Here is a 16861-nt window from a genome sequence, read left to right on the forward strand (position 1 = left end):
GTATTCTTTTACTCCAGATGTTAACCATGTTGAACAAATAGTTGTAGCTCTATGCTATGCTAATCTGGTTGACCTTTTCATCAAACTCACCACAGAAGTTATAAACAGTGTTTTCCAAAATGTCCAAGTATTCCTTTAAACATTTTATAATCGGTGATGTTGAAGTCTTCGAAGGCTGACAATATGAAACGATAATCAGTACCAGTTCATGTTTCAAGTGAAAGATCCAGTCCTTCATTTAACAATATATAATTTATTTACAACAATTTCAGGTTGAATTACTATACATACCTTTCTGAAATGTCATAGATAGATATATATACATAAGGCCAAGTAAATACTTGAAAGCACTTAGAAACGAATTTCCAAAATTCTACCCACAAATCCATATCATTGTCCAAAAAGTACAGAAAATCTCCTTAAGCAGAAGTTTTCCCATTTGCCACAAAAGTTTTGACAACAATTTACATTGACGATAAGGAACACAAAAGGTTAAAAAAAACCAAAAAACACAAAAGGATTATACAATTGCATAAGCGCTGTGGCATGTAATAAATACAGCATTTTTGACTTGCAGAAAGGCAAGAAACATTGAATCAAGGAACTAAATAGAAAAACCATTCACAAGTACAGAAGTCTATTGTTCTTGGTTCAAAAAGAAAACAAGTCAGTGACGGGGAGGTACGCACACACCCAGTCTTACTCACACACAGTCACTCACAAACACGCACACGTCATTGACACTAAATAGTAATGAGTGACACAAGAAGTACAGTTGTGAGATGTAACATTTCCCTCCATAACTTAGGGATACACTTATAATCCCTTAAACAAAGCATGTGTGTTACTTACACAAGTCATACACAACTATCAGGCCAAGACTTCATCATGAAGGGAATTGTCTCACACACGCACGCACACACACACACAGCAAATTTGTTAGATTTGTTAGACAAGTAAAGATGTGAAGATAGATGCTGAACATCCTGGCGGCTGGTGAATTACATTACTGAAAAGTGCTTCGACAACACATCCAAGACAATGACGGGGGGTGATAAAATTTCACGCACACAGTCTTGACTGTACAACTGCCATGGTTCATCTAAACATGCTGTGTCAACACTGGCTTGTCAGTTTCCAAGAGCTGATGTCCTCTTTCCCCAATTAGCCTCCACACAGTCCCAGTCTAGTGATTCACTAAGCATTAGTGACTATGTCCACCTTGTATTTAAATGCTTACAGTTAGAGAAATAAACAGGTAGACATATGCAGAGTAAGGACAAACAAAATATGTATAGAAACTTCCTGTAAAACAGTCTCTAAACCCTTAACACTGCAAAACGTCTTCACTGCTAGATCGCCAAAGAACAGTATATAGGCAAACACGTCACGGTTTAGACTTGACAAATGCTGCGCCAGTTAAGTGTTTTTTTTTTTTTTTGGCTTCATATTAAAATATAATTTACATTTCTTTACAAAGTGATAAACTGACACATCTTACTGCTTGAACAAACCGCATTAACTTGCCCCAAAGACACAAGCGAGGAAATGAGAGAAACGATTTGGACTTTATGTCCGCAGTTTAGAAGGGACAGCAACTCCGACTTATTCTATAACTAGCTGCAAGTAAAACAATGCGGAAACAATATTCAATGGATACAATATGAGGATGTAGTGGCCTCAAATGATAGTCCTAAAACTTTGGTTACCAATTCTGCTGATATACAGTATGCAAAGTGACAGCACACGGCTGGTATAGAAAAAGTATTTACATGCGACGATGATCCATTTCAACATGAAAAGATTTATTTAAGGGGATATCGCCATTTTGTCTGAAAGGGGCTTGATCAAAGTTTTTTTTTTTTTTTTTTTTTTAAGTTAATAAAAAAGGTAAATTCTTATTTTATGGCATCTCTGCATCAAATCGTACAGGGGCTTGTAAAAATGTGTCGGTCAAGAGGAGGCGTGTTTAATAGGATGAAAAAGAGCTACCAGGTGCTGAGATGCCACACAAAAACAAACTATGAAAGACATACTTTTTCCCCCTACTACAAGGAAACATAAATGTACATTCCAAATATCTGACAATCATAAAAGAGGCTCCAGTTAGTGTTAAAGGTTGAAGCCACAGGAGCTGGTAGGATGGGCTGTGCTAGCTCTTTAAATAAGAAGGGATATAATGAAAAGGGCTCTCTTTAGAACTTTAACAAACAACTTCACATGCAACCCTGAGGCAGACGGAGAGAGAACTATGGCTAATTTGGGATTGCTCACACCTTTTCAAAGTATAATTACTGAAACAGTGGACTTTAAAGATACTCTGTGTATTCATGTTGCCAGACCTGACAAATCATTAATACAAAAAGAAAAAAAAAAGAAAAAAGATGTGCATTAATGCAAAGCAGCAAAATATAATAAGCAAATGCGTAGTTGCATTTTATGGTTCGCTGCGTGAATCTGCTGGATCATTTTTGCCATCCTGGCTGGAAATAACAAAAAAGGGAAAAACCTTTCAAAGCATCTTTTGTGAGCAGAGGCGTGACATGATGAATAACTTCCTCTGAGAGACAGGCGTTTCTCTGATGTGGAAATACGGTTTGCCACATAGCAAATATAAAATTCCCACCAACACTGCTTTTATGAACTATAAAAACAAAGCTGCACAACTTCACCGCTAGTAATCTGGTGAAGATTTTGAAGAATTTGTAGTCAGATCTTTTGCGGGGAAAGCGTTTTGCATTATTCATATGGGACAATAACCCTTTTGGCCATGCTTTTATGTTTAACACCATCTCTGCTACAGAATGAATGTAATCAGGGGGGAAATGTCATTTCAGAAATGCGTTTCGACGACATTCAGTGTTCACATATACGCAGCTGGAACGCCTTTCGGCCCTATGGCTCCTTCATTAGCGGCGGAATTGGAAACGGAAAAAACTCCGACCATTGGGGGGTTAACGCAAGACGTGAAATAAACAGGACGGATCAAAATCACAGGCTTTATATAGAAATGGCTTCTGAAATATGACAGTGAAGACATTACTCACTCCTCCCTCAAAAGAAGTTCAAAGAACACAAACCCCACACATATTGATTTAGAAGCAGGGAAGCTGCGAAGCGTCTCGCTGAATCAAGATGTCAAGATGATACATTCACAGTAGTGATACCGGCTGGACTAAAACACAAACAAGATGAGACGGGTTGTTGGACTTCTGACATACAATCTATTTTAAACCTGCAAGTCCAGGATGTGCTACAAGCGGCCTGCGTGTGTTTAAAGAAACGGATGCCGACACATATACACCTCTATCATACATGTATCACTGGGTTTGGGCGGGGACGTTCACAGACCCTGGTGACCATGATGAAAACGTGTTCAGTATCTGAGATCAAGTCTTATGACTAACCTGCCAATTGCATATGTCGCCTGTTCTCTTTAACCTGAAATGACTGGCACCTTTTCTCACATCCCTTTTATTTGATATTTAATATGTCAATTTTTAAATTAAGTTTAAAAAAAATAAATAAAAATAATCCATTGAATTTGCAATATTGGCCATCAGGAATAGCATTACTTTGCATATTGCTCCTTATCAGCCATAAATGGCCCATTTATATAAAAGGCATTATGTTAATGTTATGTTATCTTTAAAGTAGAACCAGTGTGTGGACTAATTTAACTTCAAACTTTAATGGAAAATAAAGTTTTTTTTTTATTTTTTTTTTCTTTTTTCTTTCTTCAAACTGAGTTCATGAATACATTTCCCCACACACCCAAACTCTCATTTGGTCTGTCATTTAAAGATATTTACTCTGTCGGATGAGATACAGGGACTCAATCCTACATAAACCCTTCACTATCTTCTAGCAAAGAAGAGGGACACGAGGACAGCTCTGCTCTTCGATTCCTGCTGCTGTAATTGTTGTTTTTGTGTGTGTTGTTGTGTTCTGTACTTTTTCCTCTGCACCAGTCTCTCCCCCTTTTCTGGGTTAGCACTCGCCATCAGAGACCAGGAATATCATGGCTTCTTGTTTGCCAATGTCAGCCATGACGGTGGCCAGCTGGTTGATGTTGCCGCTGTGGAAATGTTGTGCCTCCCACAGGTCCAGGATCATAGAGGTTGGGCTCGCTTTGGATGCAAAGAAACTCATGTGTCTGCAGAGAGGAGAACACAGAAAAAATAACAGTGAGGGAACAATGAGACGTCTTTTCTTTTTTTTTTTTATTAAATCAAGCGATGTGCACATATCAAAGCGGACAGTCTGTCATTTTCTCTACAATAACAGAGTCTTAAGAAAACCTTTTCTGCCGGTATTTTATAGCGCTATTGCTTCTTGTAACTCCGTCAATGTCAAGTTTTATTGTGTGTTATATTGCTTCATCCCGACATGCTGTGTTAGAGCACTAAGTAAAAAAATGATAAAAGGTATAGGAACACAGTCTAGCTCCTGAAACTGCCATCAAATACAGAATCTCTGGCAATTTTCATTGAAGCTTAACAGCATAAGCCTCATTCCTCTTTATTTGATGTTGAAATTGGCCCTAAATCCCATATAGTAAATCCTATATAGACTTTTCACAGTTAAGTCGGAAGTGACCTTTTCCATTTTAGGAGCAGAACCTTTACGATCAAACCCAATCAATGACAACAAAGCAGTGGCCCCAGCCAGCTGTATATTTGATGTTGAGCGCTGCCCGAAGATGCTCGTTTGATTTAATGGCCTTTTTCTGTTCTCCAAATGTCTGGGGTCTTAACTGTTATGTAGAGCACACGTGACATAAACACCCCCCCCCCCCCAAAAAGACCCAACCAAAAAAAAAAAAAAACAGTGTAAACTCTTAGCATTTGGGGATTGTGTTGTGGGAGTGTTTTTTTGCGGAGGAGGGTGGCTGACAAGAAGCCCAAAACACCCTTTTCACCTTGAGAAAGGTCAGACAGAGTCCATTACTCGCTCGTATCTCGTGTTTGTGTAGTGAAGCGTTCTGTGATGGTTTTAAACATGTGGCTGCTTTGGCAGTACACAAGCACTGACAACACAGTGCCACTCTGCTATTTTGAGTCAATTGGATTTTATAGTGCACACAGCCTTCCCTCTGCGTCGGGAGAACACAACAAAGAGAAGTGTTGGTCAAAAAAAAAAAAACTGTCTGGGAACGAACCTCTGTGTCATTATTCTGTTAAAAAAAAATGAAAAAGAAAAAGGCTGAGCTTAGTGTCCGATGTGTCAGCCCCGCTTATTCACCTCGCTGTGAAACACAAGCTTATCTTGTATGGCTCAGGCGCAGCCGTTTGCTCAGTCTTAGGAGAGAAAGATCAAATAAAAGGTTGTTGGCATTTTAAGTTTTATTGATTGGTCCCGTTCCGCTCGGTCTCAACGCTTTACACACACAGAAACAAACCCAGAAATCCAGCATGACAGAATGCCAAGGAGCCGCTGCCTTTTCAGGAAAACATGTTGTTAAGGACAGCTCAAACAACAGAGCGATTGTTCCTTCCTGAGGCCTAAATGAGAATTGATTATGTTGAGCAAAACATTGCTAATTAAACCTGTAGTGCATCAATTCAATTTGTGATTAATTGGGGTAAATAAAGTTGATTGGACAAATTAAGTGTACCATTTGATTTCATTACGAGGTAGAAATTAAATTGGTGGAGGATAAGGGATCAATGTCTGTTACAGGTACTCCAGTGATAAAGTACAGTAACTGTGAGAACGAATTCAGGTCGGCACAGATCCAAACCTATTCCGTGTTTTTTTTTTTTTTTGTGCCGCTGATGGGCAGCTAGCTTGCCACCATTCCAATTACAACCGTTAATCGGAATGTAGCAGGTACAAGTTTAGCTGCAGACTTTAAGCTGCTTACCTGTTCCTGAGGGGGAAAAAAGTTAGAAGGGGTCGTGTTTTTTCTCAGAAATGATAGCTGTATCCATCAAGTTCACATTAATCCTATAACGTTAACTGTGTCAAATGAGGATTAGTTTGCCAAGGCAGAACTTTGTTTACCTCAACTGTAGGAAAAACATTCGACTGTCGTGGTGCACTTTACATTTATTGTGCAATTTGTAGTAAGACGTTAACCTCCACGTTAGTATGACCCTTCACAATCGGTGTGATTACATGTTCATTTATTTTTAACAAGCTCTGTGTCGAGCACTGTACGTATACTGCTGTGCAACCGCTATTCTCAAGGGCTTTGGATGAACGAGGCTCTGCTGCATTTCTTGAAAGCCTTTATGTAAGCTGCCTGGATCAGTGATCAGATAAGGCATTATGGTATTGTACAGTTGGTATTTACCTCTCAAGTTTGAGTCTTTGTGCTAGCATTCTCCAGTCAGCTCCGTTGGGACAGGGGGCATCCAGGCTGCTGCAGATCTTCTGCCTGATGAGGTACGGGATCTGAAATGCGCTGGGGCCTGCCAGAGCCGTGGCGTTACTGTCCATTAACAGGAACTCGGAGTCCACAGCTCGGGTGTCCTGGTAGGAAAGACAGCCATGAAGCACAGCCTTCAGGAAACAACCACGGTATAAGATCAACTCCTTTATGACTAATGAAAGTGCTGAATAATGGTGGTTGCGTAAGTGGTAGAGTAGTTACCTTGGCGATGTTAAAGTCGAGGCTAAAGCTCTGTCCCTCCCCCTCCACCTGCCACACGCACAGCTGGCAGGTGAGCTCGCAGGTGCTGAGGCTGAGCCGCTCCAGAGTGAACGTGCAGTGCAGGTACCGCTGGGAACCGTTCCAGATGTGGTAGAACGGGATCTCCTGCAGAAAAAAAAAATGCGCAGCACAAACGGAAACGCAGCAGCACAGTTAGAACTGCATGTCTGAAACACGCCTTAACAGGACCGCCTGCCTAGAATACACTGAGATCACCATTAATTACACTGACATGAGCTGTCATCGTTCGGTGAAAATGGCTAAATATATCTGAGGCAGCAGACTGACAACAGCCAGGTACGTTAAATGGCTGATACTGAGGGAAGGGATCTGTCTGAGCTGATTACGGAAGCAATCAAACTTAGTATTTTAAGAGATAACACACCATATATGTATATACACATTTTCTATCCAGTGTTTTTTGATTGATTCAGCCTCTCTCTGTATGTACGGTGTGTGCATTTCTGGGCAGAGTTACAAATGATGCTGATGGTGTCCAAGCTGAAACATCACAGCTCTACTTTGAATCTAAAGCACGTCATGCGACACAGAGATGTACAGCATATGCATGCATAATAGCTTTGAGTAGTACTGCTGAACAGCACCAGCTTTTGTCTACCAGCAAGTGTTGCCTGAATTTATTCAAGGTTGACAATTTCTACATCTTTCTCTGTTGCTCCATATTAATGCCTAATTTGCATATCCCAAGAGAAGCAAAGCAGTTATCCTGAAAAAAAAGGGCACACTAACTCCTCACTTCACCCTGAGTTCAACAGCTGACAAGAACTCAGTTTGAGAGTGAAGAGGGGATGTAGATCACGCTGCTAACCAAACGGGGGCACTATTACCCAGGCAGATGGATGACGGACGGAGCCGGGTGAAACGCACAAATGTCTTCACGGGGGCCCCGGGGAGAGTAAAGGCCTTTTCTGACCGCACTGCTGAGAGGGGAATAACACTTCCAAATGAACAGGCACAGTCCAGAGGAATAAGCCTCTGTTCTGGGTGCATTGTTGCTGCTGCTGCTGCTTGCTTGTCACAGCCCATGTGTTCTCTATGGGGACCTGGTGCTCAGTGCTTACACAGTTATGGCCGGAGCATTTTCTAGTTCTTTGAACAGCCCTCATGTCTCATGTGGTCGCCGGGCTGCAGTGCAGTGGGCCACGCAGGTGTGGGGAGTGCAGTAGAGGTGAAGAGGTTCCAAGATTTAGGTTGGGAAGTTTTGGATATTTACATACTGCTCTATATTTCATCTGAGCTCCCTTTGAGAGCGCGACCACTAGGATAATCAATCAGCTTGCAGCTCTGGGTTAGTGCACACAACCCAGCTGTGCACACATATACACCCTTACGCAGAAGCACAAGCAGACGAAAACATGTACTCGGTGCACACACACCCGAAAGGTTCCCTCGGCTCCCAGCAAACGGCTTAAAGTTGCACACGGTGCCAAGAATAGAAAGGTTATTGGACAGAGGAGTCCTGCAGTAACAGACTGAAAAACACTCCTTTGTGTGAATCTTTAAAGTGAACTGAAGCCAAACCAAAACATACTTAATTAAAACTCTGAACCAACTCAAATTAAAACAACTTTAAAGAGAGACCCTCATTAACAATGAAAAGTTGTTGCTGAAGAACTTTTGATTACTCAGTAACATTGCTACGCTTTTGCCAACACGCACTCCATTCTTTTTTAATTTCTTTGGATGGTTAATTTAAAATAACTCGAGACAACATGGATTTTAAATTGAGTATACAAACAAACACATTCGAGAGCCCTATAACTGCTGACACACAAATTTGACAGATTCAGCCAGGCACTTCTATTACATGTCCGTGCTCTGGCTCTGATCCGGAGTGACTCCCCGGCCCCTGCGGCCCTGCAGGGCCGGCCAACACACCTGGTAGCCGGCTAGCAGCTTGCTCCTCCAGTGCGCCTGGGGCATGTCATGGATGGACAGGCGCAGGTTGTGGTAGCTGTCTTTGAAAAGCAGGACGTGAGGCTCGTCAATCAGTCGACCCCCGAGCTGGCGCTCCATCTGCATCACCTCCTGATGAAAGAGCAGGGAGAGGAGCAAAACACATTTACCATCACAGAGGTAAGTGAAAATGTGTAGAACAATCCATAACTGTGTAGGTTTCCTGTTTACACTTTTTATGGTGCATCATCACTCACACAAAACGGTACAGTTTGGAACAAGAATTTGTCCACACACACACACACACACACACACACACACACACACACACACACACACACACACACACACACACACACACACACACACACACACACACACACACACACACACACACACACACACACACAGAGAGAAATACAATGAAACCCGAAAGGAGACAAATAATGGCAGAACACACACACACACAAGTAAGTTTATTTGATTAGGACAATGCACATTAATCAACATTTCTGTAAATGCGCCAGTGTTAGCCAGTCGGCAAATTTTCAACTGTAGTCCTAGTATGCATGTCTTTATGGTGGGAAGAAACCAGAGCACCCGGAGGAAACCCACGCAAACACGGGGAGAACATGCAAACTCCACACAGAAAGGCCCGGATCGACGTGCCACGCACGCACGCACGCACGCACGCACGCACGCACGCACGAACGCACACAAACACGTACGTATGCGTTTGTTGTGTCATACCATCATTTTACCAACATTGTAACTGCATCTTTTAACTTTTTTTTTCATCAAAATCTCAATCGTGATTGTTGCATTTTATTTGTCTATGGCACTGCATGTTCGCATGTGTCAGAAACCGGTTATAATCGGTGTTGCTTGGCTTTGTGTTGCTTGCATGGCTACGTGTACTGAACGGTGGACAGTGTTTATGTGTTGCTGTACTAATATTTCCTGGCTTGCATGGTGTCTTGAGAACGCTTATTATGTTGCTGTTGCTGTCTTTAATGGCGTCTTCTTGTCTTCCGTTTGTACATTTTAATTATCACCTTATTGGTATCAAGACATTTTGCCAAAGGACTACATTTAAAAATTAGCCAGCTGGCTTACACTGGTCTGGCACATTTACAGAAATGTTGATTAGTGTGTGTTGTCCTTATAAATAAAGAAATTAAATAAAATGATACGCAGCATGAGCATGAGGCAGCGGTACGGTACAGTACATCTTTGTGTCGCTGCATGCGGCCGCAGCGGGCTGGACCGACTCGTCCCCACAGAGCTTTAATGTCACTACAAGGTTGATCCCCTGCCTCGGTGTGTGCGCGCCCAGCTTCCAGCAACTGCATTAGCATGCAAATGCTGCAGCCCTCCCGGCCTACTAGCTACCTGGGCTGTGATGAAGTAAGTGAACGAGCCATTAGTCAACTGCTCATTGTTCTCGCATGGTGAATCTCCTTAATTTCATTTTTGTTTTTGTGCCAGGAGAGATTTGTAAATGCATGCTTAATATTTTAATCTCTGTGGGACTTGCTCAGTGGACCATTTGTTGCCATCCAAATGACCATCTGGAATGGGATGATAATATCCGCCGAATTTTCCTCTGATCTATCAATTTATTTTGAGCTGAATGCTTTGTGCCGAACAAGTCTTTAAGGATCCAATACTTTGGACGGTGTTCACATGTGCTACCTCCGATCAGAAGAGCATATTACAACAGAGGAAAACAGACCTCTGAAATTAGTCGTGTGAGAAGACCTCAGAAATAAGATATGTTCTTTAATCTGTCTGAGGAGGGAAACAAGATGGCAGCAGAGGGAAAAACAGGCAGCCAGAATGCGCCTCGGAGTCTAGGAGACACATCTCAAAGACAAAGGCTCCGAGAGGGAGACATGTGTATAGATAGAAGCCATATGTTGAACACTGCATGCCAGCATGGTTGCCCATGGTTTGATTTCAGCAAAGACATCTAATTAAGGTGGGGAATGGCAGTAATTTCTATCTGCACAACACAGATTCAATTTTCTGCCCTCTTTACCAGGAATGTTGTAGACTCATTCCAATTATAATGGAAAGAAAGCTGTTAATTATCCATTTGGAATCTCGACCTGCTTTTGTTATTTGATGTGCTCTCTCCTTTACTGAATGAGCACTTTTTTCGCTTCGGCCCAAGAATTGCAATTCCATGTTTGCTCAGCGCATTGCTAATTTCCATGTTTGCTTAATGCTTAGCTTCTTGTTAACATGAATATTATGCCCCCTGTGATTATCCATCGTGATTCCTGCATTTACATTGGTTTATTCCTTTCACCCAGTTGCCACAGGACATTAAAGATGTACAATGATCTGACTCCATGTAGCCGGCTGGAACATTCTCTTCATTGTGCTGCCATGCCGGAGCCTTGTGATGTTACCCGGCCCACTTACTCAGAGTGGGAAGGTCAGACAATGGCTCTGAATCAAAGCGTCGAGGTCTAATGAGTTAATAACAGGGGGCAGCGCATTCTCCACAGAATTAAAAGCCCTCTGCTATTATGTCTTTTACGCAGACAAAAGGCACATTGTGAGGGCTTCCAGAGAGGTTCATTTAATACAGTTCTTAAACACAATAATTTGTTGGGGGGCGATTAGCATTGCAAATTGGGGCTGGTGGACTTTGATCAGGTCTTTGACCTATAGCAGCAGATTTAGGCCTGCTAGCAAGAGTAAGCGTGCAGAATGCCAATTATCTTATTATCAACATATTGCTACTAGAATGAATACTAACTCGCCATTCTAGCAGTCCATCAGGTTCAGGGCTGACACGCCAGGATTACAATCAAACAGGGTCTAGGGCATGGCGCGCCTGCTAGCTGACAGGGACACTGAGCTTACTGAGGGAAAATACACAGTATCTACAGTAGTGTGGACATGTCCTTGCTTTGAAATGACACTGTCTCGCTTGTGTATTGTTTATGTGTGCCCGAGTGCCTGTGAGTGTGTGTATTAGAGTGTGTTTGTGTGCAGGGTTTCAGCATATGTTCTGGACCGAGAGAATAATGGCCCTCTTTACGCCCCATTATCCTGTTAACAAATGACAGTGTGAGCGAGCTAATAGATGAGAAGCTAAATGTTACCACATTTACTCTGGGTTGGAAAACAATGCAATGTTTTGAATTAGTTTATCAAATCACATATTAATCATCAACTCGGAGCTAAATTGTGTTTCCAGTCAGTGCAGATCAGAAGAGCAGTTTCTCCACAGACACTCTGACCCTGTACAACCGTGGACACATTAAGATGCACGAGATGGGCGAGAAGTTCAAGTACTGCAGGAGAAAAACCCCTTTTGTTCTGACGGAATTCGAGATAGCCTACGGTGTGTGTGAAGACTGTGAATTTAGAGTCAGCTAGAGCCAAGACCACCCCCTGACATTCAATGAGGCTGGCTAAAGAGAGTGAGATAGAGCAGGGAGGAGTGAAAAGAGTCAGAGCGAGAGGGAAGAGAGACAGAGGCAGCTTAACATTTGTGTCTCCAGGTCACTCGAGTGGCCAGCTTTAGCAGGAAAGATAACAGGATTACTGCAATCATGGCCACAGTTTTTCTATGACTTCAACCCCCTTCCCACCCTCACTCATCTCCTCACCCATCCCCTCATCCTCTCGGCTCGGACCAGAGCTGGGACTGTGATGGACTGGGGCTGGGCTCCACTGGGAAACAAGAGACACTACAGCTAATCTCTTCGGGCTGGTGCTGACAGAAAGAGGTTAGTGGCTGCACCAAGCTCTCTCTTGCAACAAAAACAGCCAGCCAGCCATCGGATGCAGGAAAGAAACAGTCTAAACAAATCAAAGTATAAATAAATTATAAATATATAATAAGAACTGGACTGGTTCAAAGCTGCAGATTAAAATAGGCTACTTTCCTCACAGCAAGGTCAAGCCACTACATGTGGTCTTTTATTATTCTGGATTGGTGTGTAATAAACCGATTAACTTAACTGGCTGTGATGGGGATAACAACTAACGTTTGATCAGTTAATTAGTCAAACTACACGTCATTTGAAACATAGAGAGATACACAGCCTTTAATATCCTCATAAACTCGTCCTCACCCCTCCACTCTTAGCAATGTTGTGTCCTCATGTGTTTAAAAATGGGCGTTCGTAGCGACGATCCGTTTCAGAGCTGCTCTTTTCAGGCAAATGCATTTGTTTATAGAGAGTAGCCTGGCTATGTGGGCTCCATAAATCTGTGTATTTGTCAGCAGGACGTGACAGGCTTTTCCTCTCTGACTGAGAGTCTATCAGTCTGAGCTCCAGTGGCCGTGCCCGCTACAGTCAACTCTGATTAATAACTACAAATAGAAGGGACTTGTCTGCTCAGTTATAAATGGTGACTGTGTTTGCTAGGGAAAAGATGCACATTCTGCCTGATAAATCACAGAGCAGGATGGGAGAAAAAACACCACGCAGGAACACAGAAATATAATATGGAAACAATTTCTCTGCTGGGCTCAGTGATAAAGCTGACTGTCATTGTTTCATTTACTGGCAGCAATTACTGGCCTATGCTCTTCTGTTTTTCTCCCCTAGAATTTCTTGCCAGTAACTATTCTGATGGAGGGATCAGAAAAACTGTTTGTATTACTCTCTGTACATGCTGGTTTTCTCTCCTCCGATACATAAAAGTAAAACATTTCTGCTCAAATGTAGCTTGCTGCTCAGGAGTTTAGGAGGAAAACGTCATAGTGGAGGGAGCACATAAACTGTTTATGAGCCCTTTTATACCCAAATAAGAATAATTGCTTGAGGTCAAACACTGTATAAAAGACTCCAGGAGCCACTGTTTAACCAGTTGGACTGCAATTAAACACAAATTTAACACCAGAACACACTTTTTTTACAATCAAGCTGAATGTATTGGCCTCATTACATGAATATTGATGAAAGCGTAAATTCTGTAGTCTGAAATACAATACTGGGAGTACAAAGAGTTAACTAACACATTTTCTCACCATTTGGGACATTTTATGGCTGTTAAATGCCACTTTAACTCACTACAATGATGATAAAAGAGTCAACCACGCTAGCGGCTCTGTGAGACTACACTTAGGCTAATTGCTAACACCAGCATGCTAACACGCTCGCAATGACAACACCAACATGTTGATGTTAAACAGCTATAATGTTTACCATGTTAATCATCTTGGTTTGTCATGTTAGCATGCTAGCATTTGCTTATCAGCACTAAACACAAAGTAGGCCTACAGCTGAGGCTGAATGTCATTTGTTTGTATGGCATGAGAGGAGAAGTCAGAAGGATTTATCCTCTCCATGAATGTATGGCAATCCATCTAATAGTTGTTGAGATATTTCTGAACTAAATTGGTGGATTAACATTGCCATCCATAGAGCCATAACATGTAAAAAAAAATCATTAGTATTTATGGTGGTCCCTCAAAAAGTTGAGCACTCAGTACAGAAAAACTGACTTGTTTCTACCTCTGTATAAAATAAATAATAATACATCTGACAGAAAGTGGGTGGTTTATAAATCATTCTACATGTTTTTTCAATGGCTCTACAAAACACAGACATGTGGGTGTAAAGGAAGAACATTTGGTTATCAATAAACCCCAGTATATTTTGTTATTGTTCCACTATTCAAACATGGATTATGCTCAGTGGTAAACATACTGAGGATTTTTTTTTTTTTACTTCACTCCAAAAGCTGACAGATTCTGAATATCGTAGCTAAATATAAAAATAAAAAAAACTAGTTGGACCATATTCAGATCCTAAAAAGACACCTTGGTCGGCACCCTTCAAGTTTAATTAGAGGACGGTGTTAGGTCTATCTCTGTACTGGGTCGGAGGCTTGGTTCACTGCAGGTGTTTCAATCAGTTGTTGGATGGCAGAACATCAGTGGAGCTCTCCCACAGGTCTCGCTGGGAACAACCGAGTGCACAGTGAGGGCGCTACCAAACGCCGATCATGACTCCTCTGTTGCGCGCCAGCCTTGGCTGGGCCCATCAAGAGTGGGACACACATTAAATATTAACTTAATTGGTCCCAGCAGAGCCCTGCTAACATACGGCAAGCATCAGACAGAAATGTCACTGTTTCCCCAGAGCCCCTGCACACTTAGGATCAAAGACAATAACATTGGTTCTAATCTGCTGTAATTGGGAGATAAGAGATTGCATGGTACAGCGTGCATACTGTAAGTGTAGCGTGCACGTGTTTGTGGGTGTGCGTACGTGTCACTCTCGCTGATGGAGGCTTGTCAGATGAGACTGACAGCCAGCCAGGGGACTTGGAGAAAAAACCTCAGTATTTGGTTTCTACAGTTCTTCTTGCCACTGAACAGCCAACAGAAAAGGCAGAGAAAATTTTTTTTTTTTTCACTTCCCATCAAAAGTACAGCCTGTTTAATGCATGGAAAGTAGACTTCTTGTCTGAAAAACGGGGCTGTCATAAAATTCACATGTGCTGAAGGTGTACTGTAAATCAACTGAAGGATAAAAAATGCTGCTGTGCCACTCCACTATACCACCTACTGCTGCTCCACCACTGTTGCATACTACAATTAACTCTAATGGTAGCCATAGTGAAAAGTCGGATCATAAATGGTGCATTTTAAAGATAGTGATTAGTGATTAGGCTGAACCTCTCCAGGGAAGTTTAATCTCCACTCAAAGTGGTTAATGTACTTGCTAAATGAACTGCTCCCTCCATAATAGCACCAAGAGCAGTGTGAAGTCAAGATTACTAAACAGTGTGGGCCACATTCTAAATCACTCGCTAAAAACTACAAAACCCTGGAGACGCCGTGGCTTACCACAGGACCAGGTTGTGAAAGACGGGGAGTTAATGCACTCACGGGCGTCGAGGGAGCCGCAGAGTATGGCGGCACAAGTGCTTGAGTCAACAAGCTCAGATGTCCTTTTCCTGGCTAAGAGATCGGGAGAATAGCAGAACAAGAGCTAGCCAGAGGGAGAGACACTCACAGAGAGAGAGAGAGAGAGAGAGAGAGAGAGAGAGAGAGAGAGAGAGAGAGAGAGAGTGTTTTGTGCACCAGCAGCCTTCCTGCATCCAACACAGGACGTGCAAGGTCATTTCAACAGTCACACTGCAGCAAAACACCACTAGGTCATCCGATGATCTGAATATATAAAGACAACCCCCCCTCATTACAACGGCTTTGATCGTGAGTGAACAAAAAGGATTGATATATCTGCAAACAAATCACTTCCTCTGCAGAGCTTCATCAGCTGTACATACGTATGCTACATTTGACATTTATTTCTACATATTATCTTCTATTCTCTATGTTCTAAGAACACAGTTGAATGCCAGCCAGCAATTTCCCTGAGCGCACCTGCTATCATGCAATAGCTGTCAGAAACAGAGAAAGATAGCAGCAGGGGCAGAATTGAGCCACAAAAAGACAGATGTAAGCTAGGAGGTTTTAGTAATTCCCACCCCACAGCTAGAGCCTGTGCACAGTTCCCATCTAATCTTCAGCTCCCTGAATGTGTGAGTGCTAATTTCAGCTCGAGCCTCCCATTGTTTATGTCCCACAGCCATCTATAGATTGTGCCGGTGGTGAACCTCAGCACAAGGAGGTCAGCCATTACAGCTGGCAAAAGTGGACTTGAGTGCGAAGTGGCTCTCGTGGCTGTGGGTGGTGTCAGATGGAGAGAAACAGCTTGGTGAGAGAAAGAGAGGTGCGGAGAGAGAAAGAGCGAGAGCACAGGGGTTGCTGGGAAAAGATTGGGGCAGGCTCTCCTTTTAATTTACTAATTAACCATGCAAATGAAATCTTAACAGGCTACTCAGAGGCAGTCCTCGGGGGAAGGAGGAAGGCATTAGTGCTTGATTATACTCCGTCCATGTGGAGAGCAAAAAAAGAGAAGCAAAATATGCTGTTGAACAAAGTGATGGGAAACTTCTTGGCCCACGGCAGCCAAGCGGAACCACTGACAGCATGAAAAGAAATAAAACATCTTTGTAGCCATGCACACAAAAACACACTCAGAGTTTGTACTGTATACCGTGATTAATCTGGACACATGCATTGTTTCAATAGACTCAGGGGGCGGGAACGTCAGCGCCACAAATCACACACCCTGGAATATTGTTCAATTTACCATGGCAATGCCTAACTCGTACATGCCTGCACTGCTTTCCGCTAACCTTCCAATGTGACAGACAATGCTATTACACATAATAGTCTACCTATCACTCAGAAACCGCTCAATCGCCTGCAATCTCAGGCTGAGAAACTGCCAGCCAAAC

General features: G+C 42.5%; 1 protein-coding gene across 4 annotated transcripts in view; it reads right to left on the reverse strand.

Annotated features, from left to right (window-relative positions):
- Nucleotides 1-1407: 1407 nt before the first annotated feature.
- unc5a (unc-5 netrin receptor A) overlaps nucleotides 1408-16861 on the reverse strand; it is a 143598-nt gene continuing 128144 nt past the window's right edge. For all 4 annotated transcript variants that reach the window (XM_039812815.1, XM_039812817.1, XM_039812816.1 and 1 more), the window contains 4 exons: nucleotides 8558-8707; nucleotides 6599-6763; nucleotides 6299-6477; nucleotides 1408-4156 (listed from right to left, as the gene is read on the reverse strand). In XM_039812815.1, coding sequence (XP_039668749.1) covers nucleotides 3991-4156; nucleotides 6299-6477; nucleotides 6599-6763; nucleotides 8558-8707 — 660 coding nt within the window. In that variant the 3' untranslated portion in view covers nucleotides 1408-3990. The remainder of the gene's footprint in view (nucleotides 4157-6298; nucleotides 6478-6598; nucleotides 6764-8557; nucleotides 8708-16861) is intronic.

The sequence above is a fragment of the Perca fluviatilis genome, chromosome 10 (genome assembly GCF_010015445.1).
Source record: "Perca fluviatilis chromosome 10, GENO_Pfluv_1.0, whole genome shotgun sequence".
NCBI lineage: Eukaryota > Metazoa > Chordata > Actinopteri > Perciformes > Percidae > Perca > Perca fluviatilis.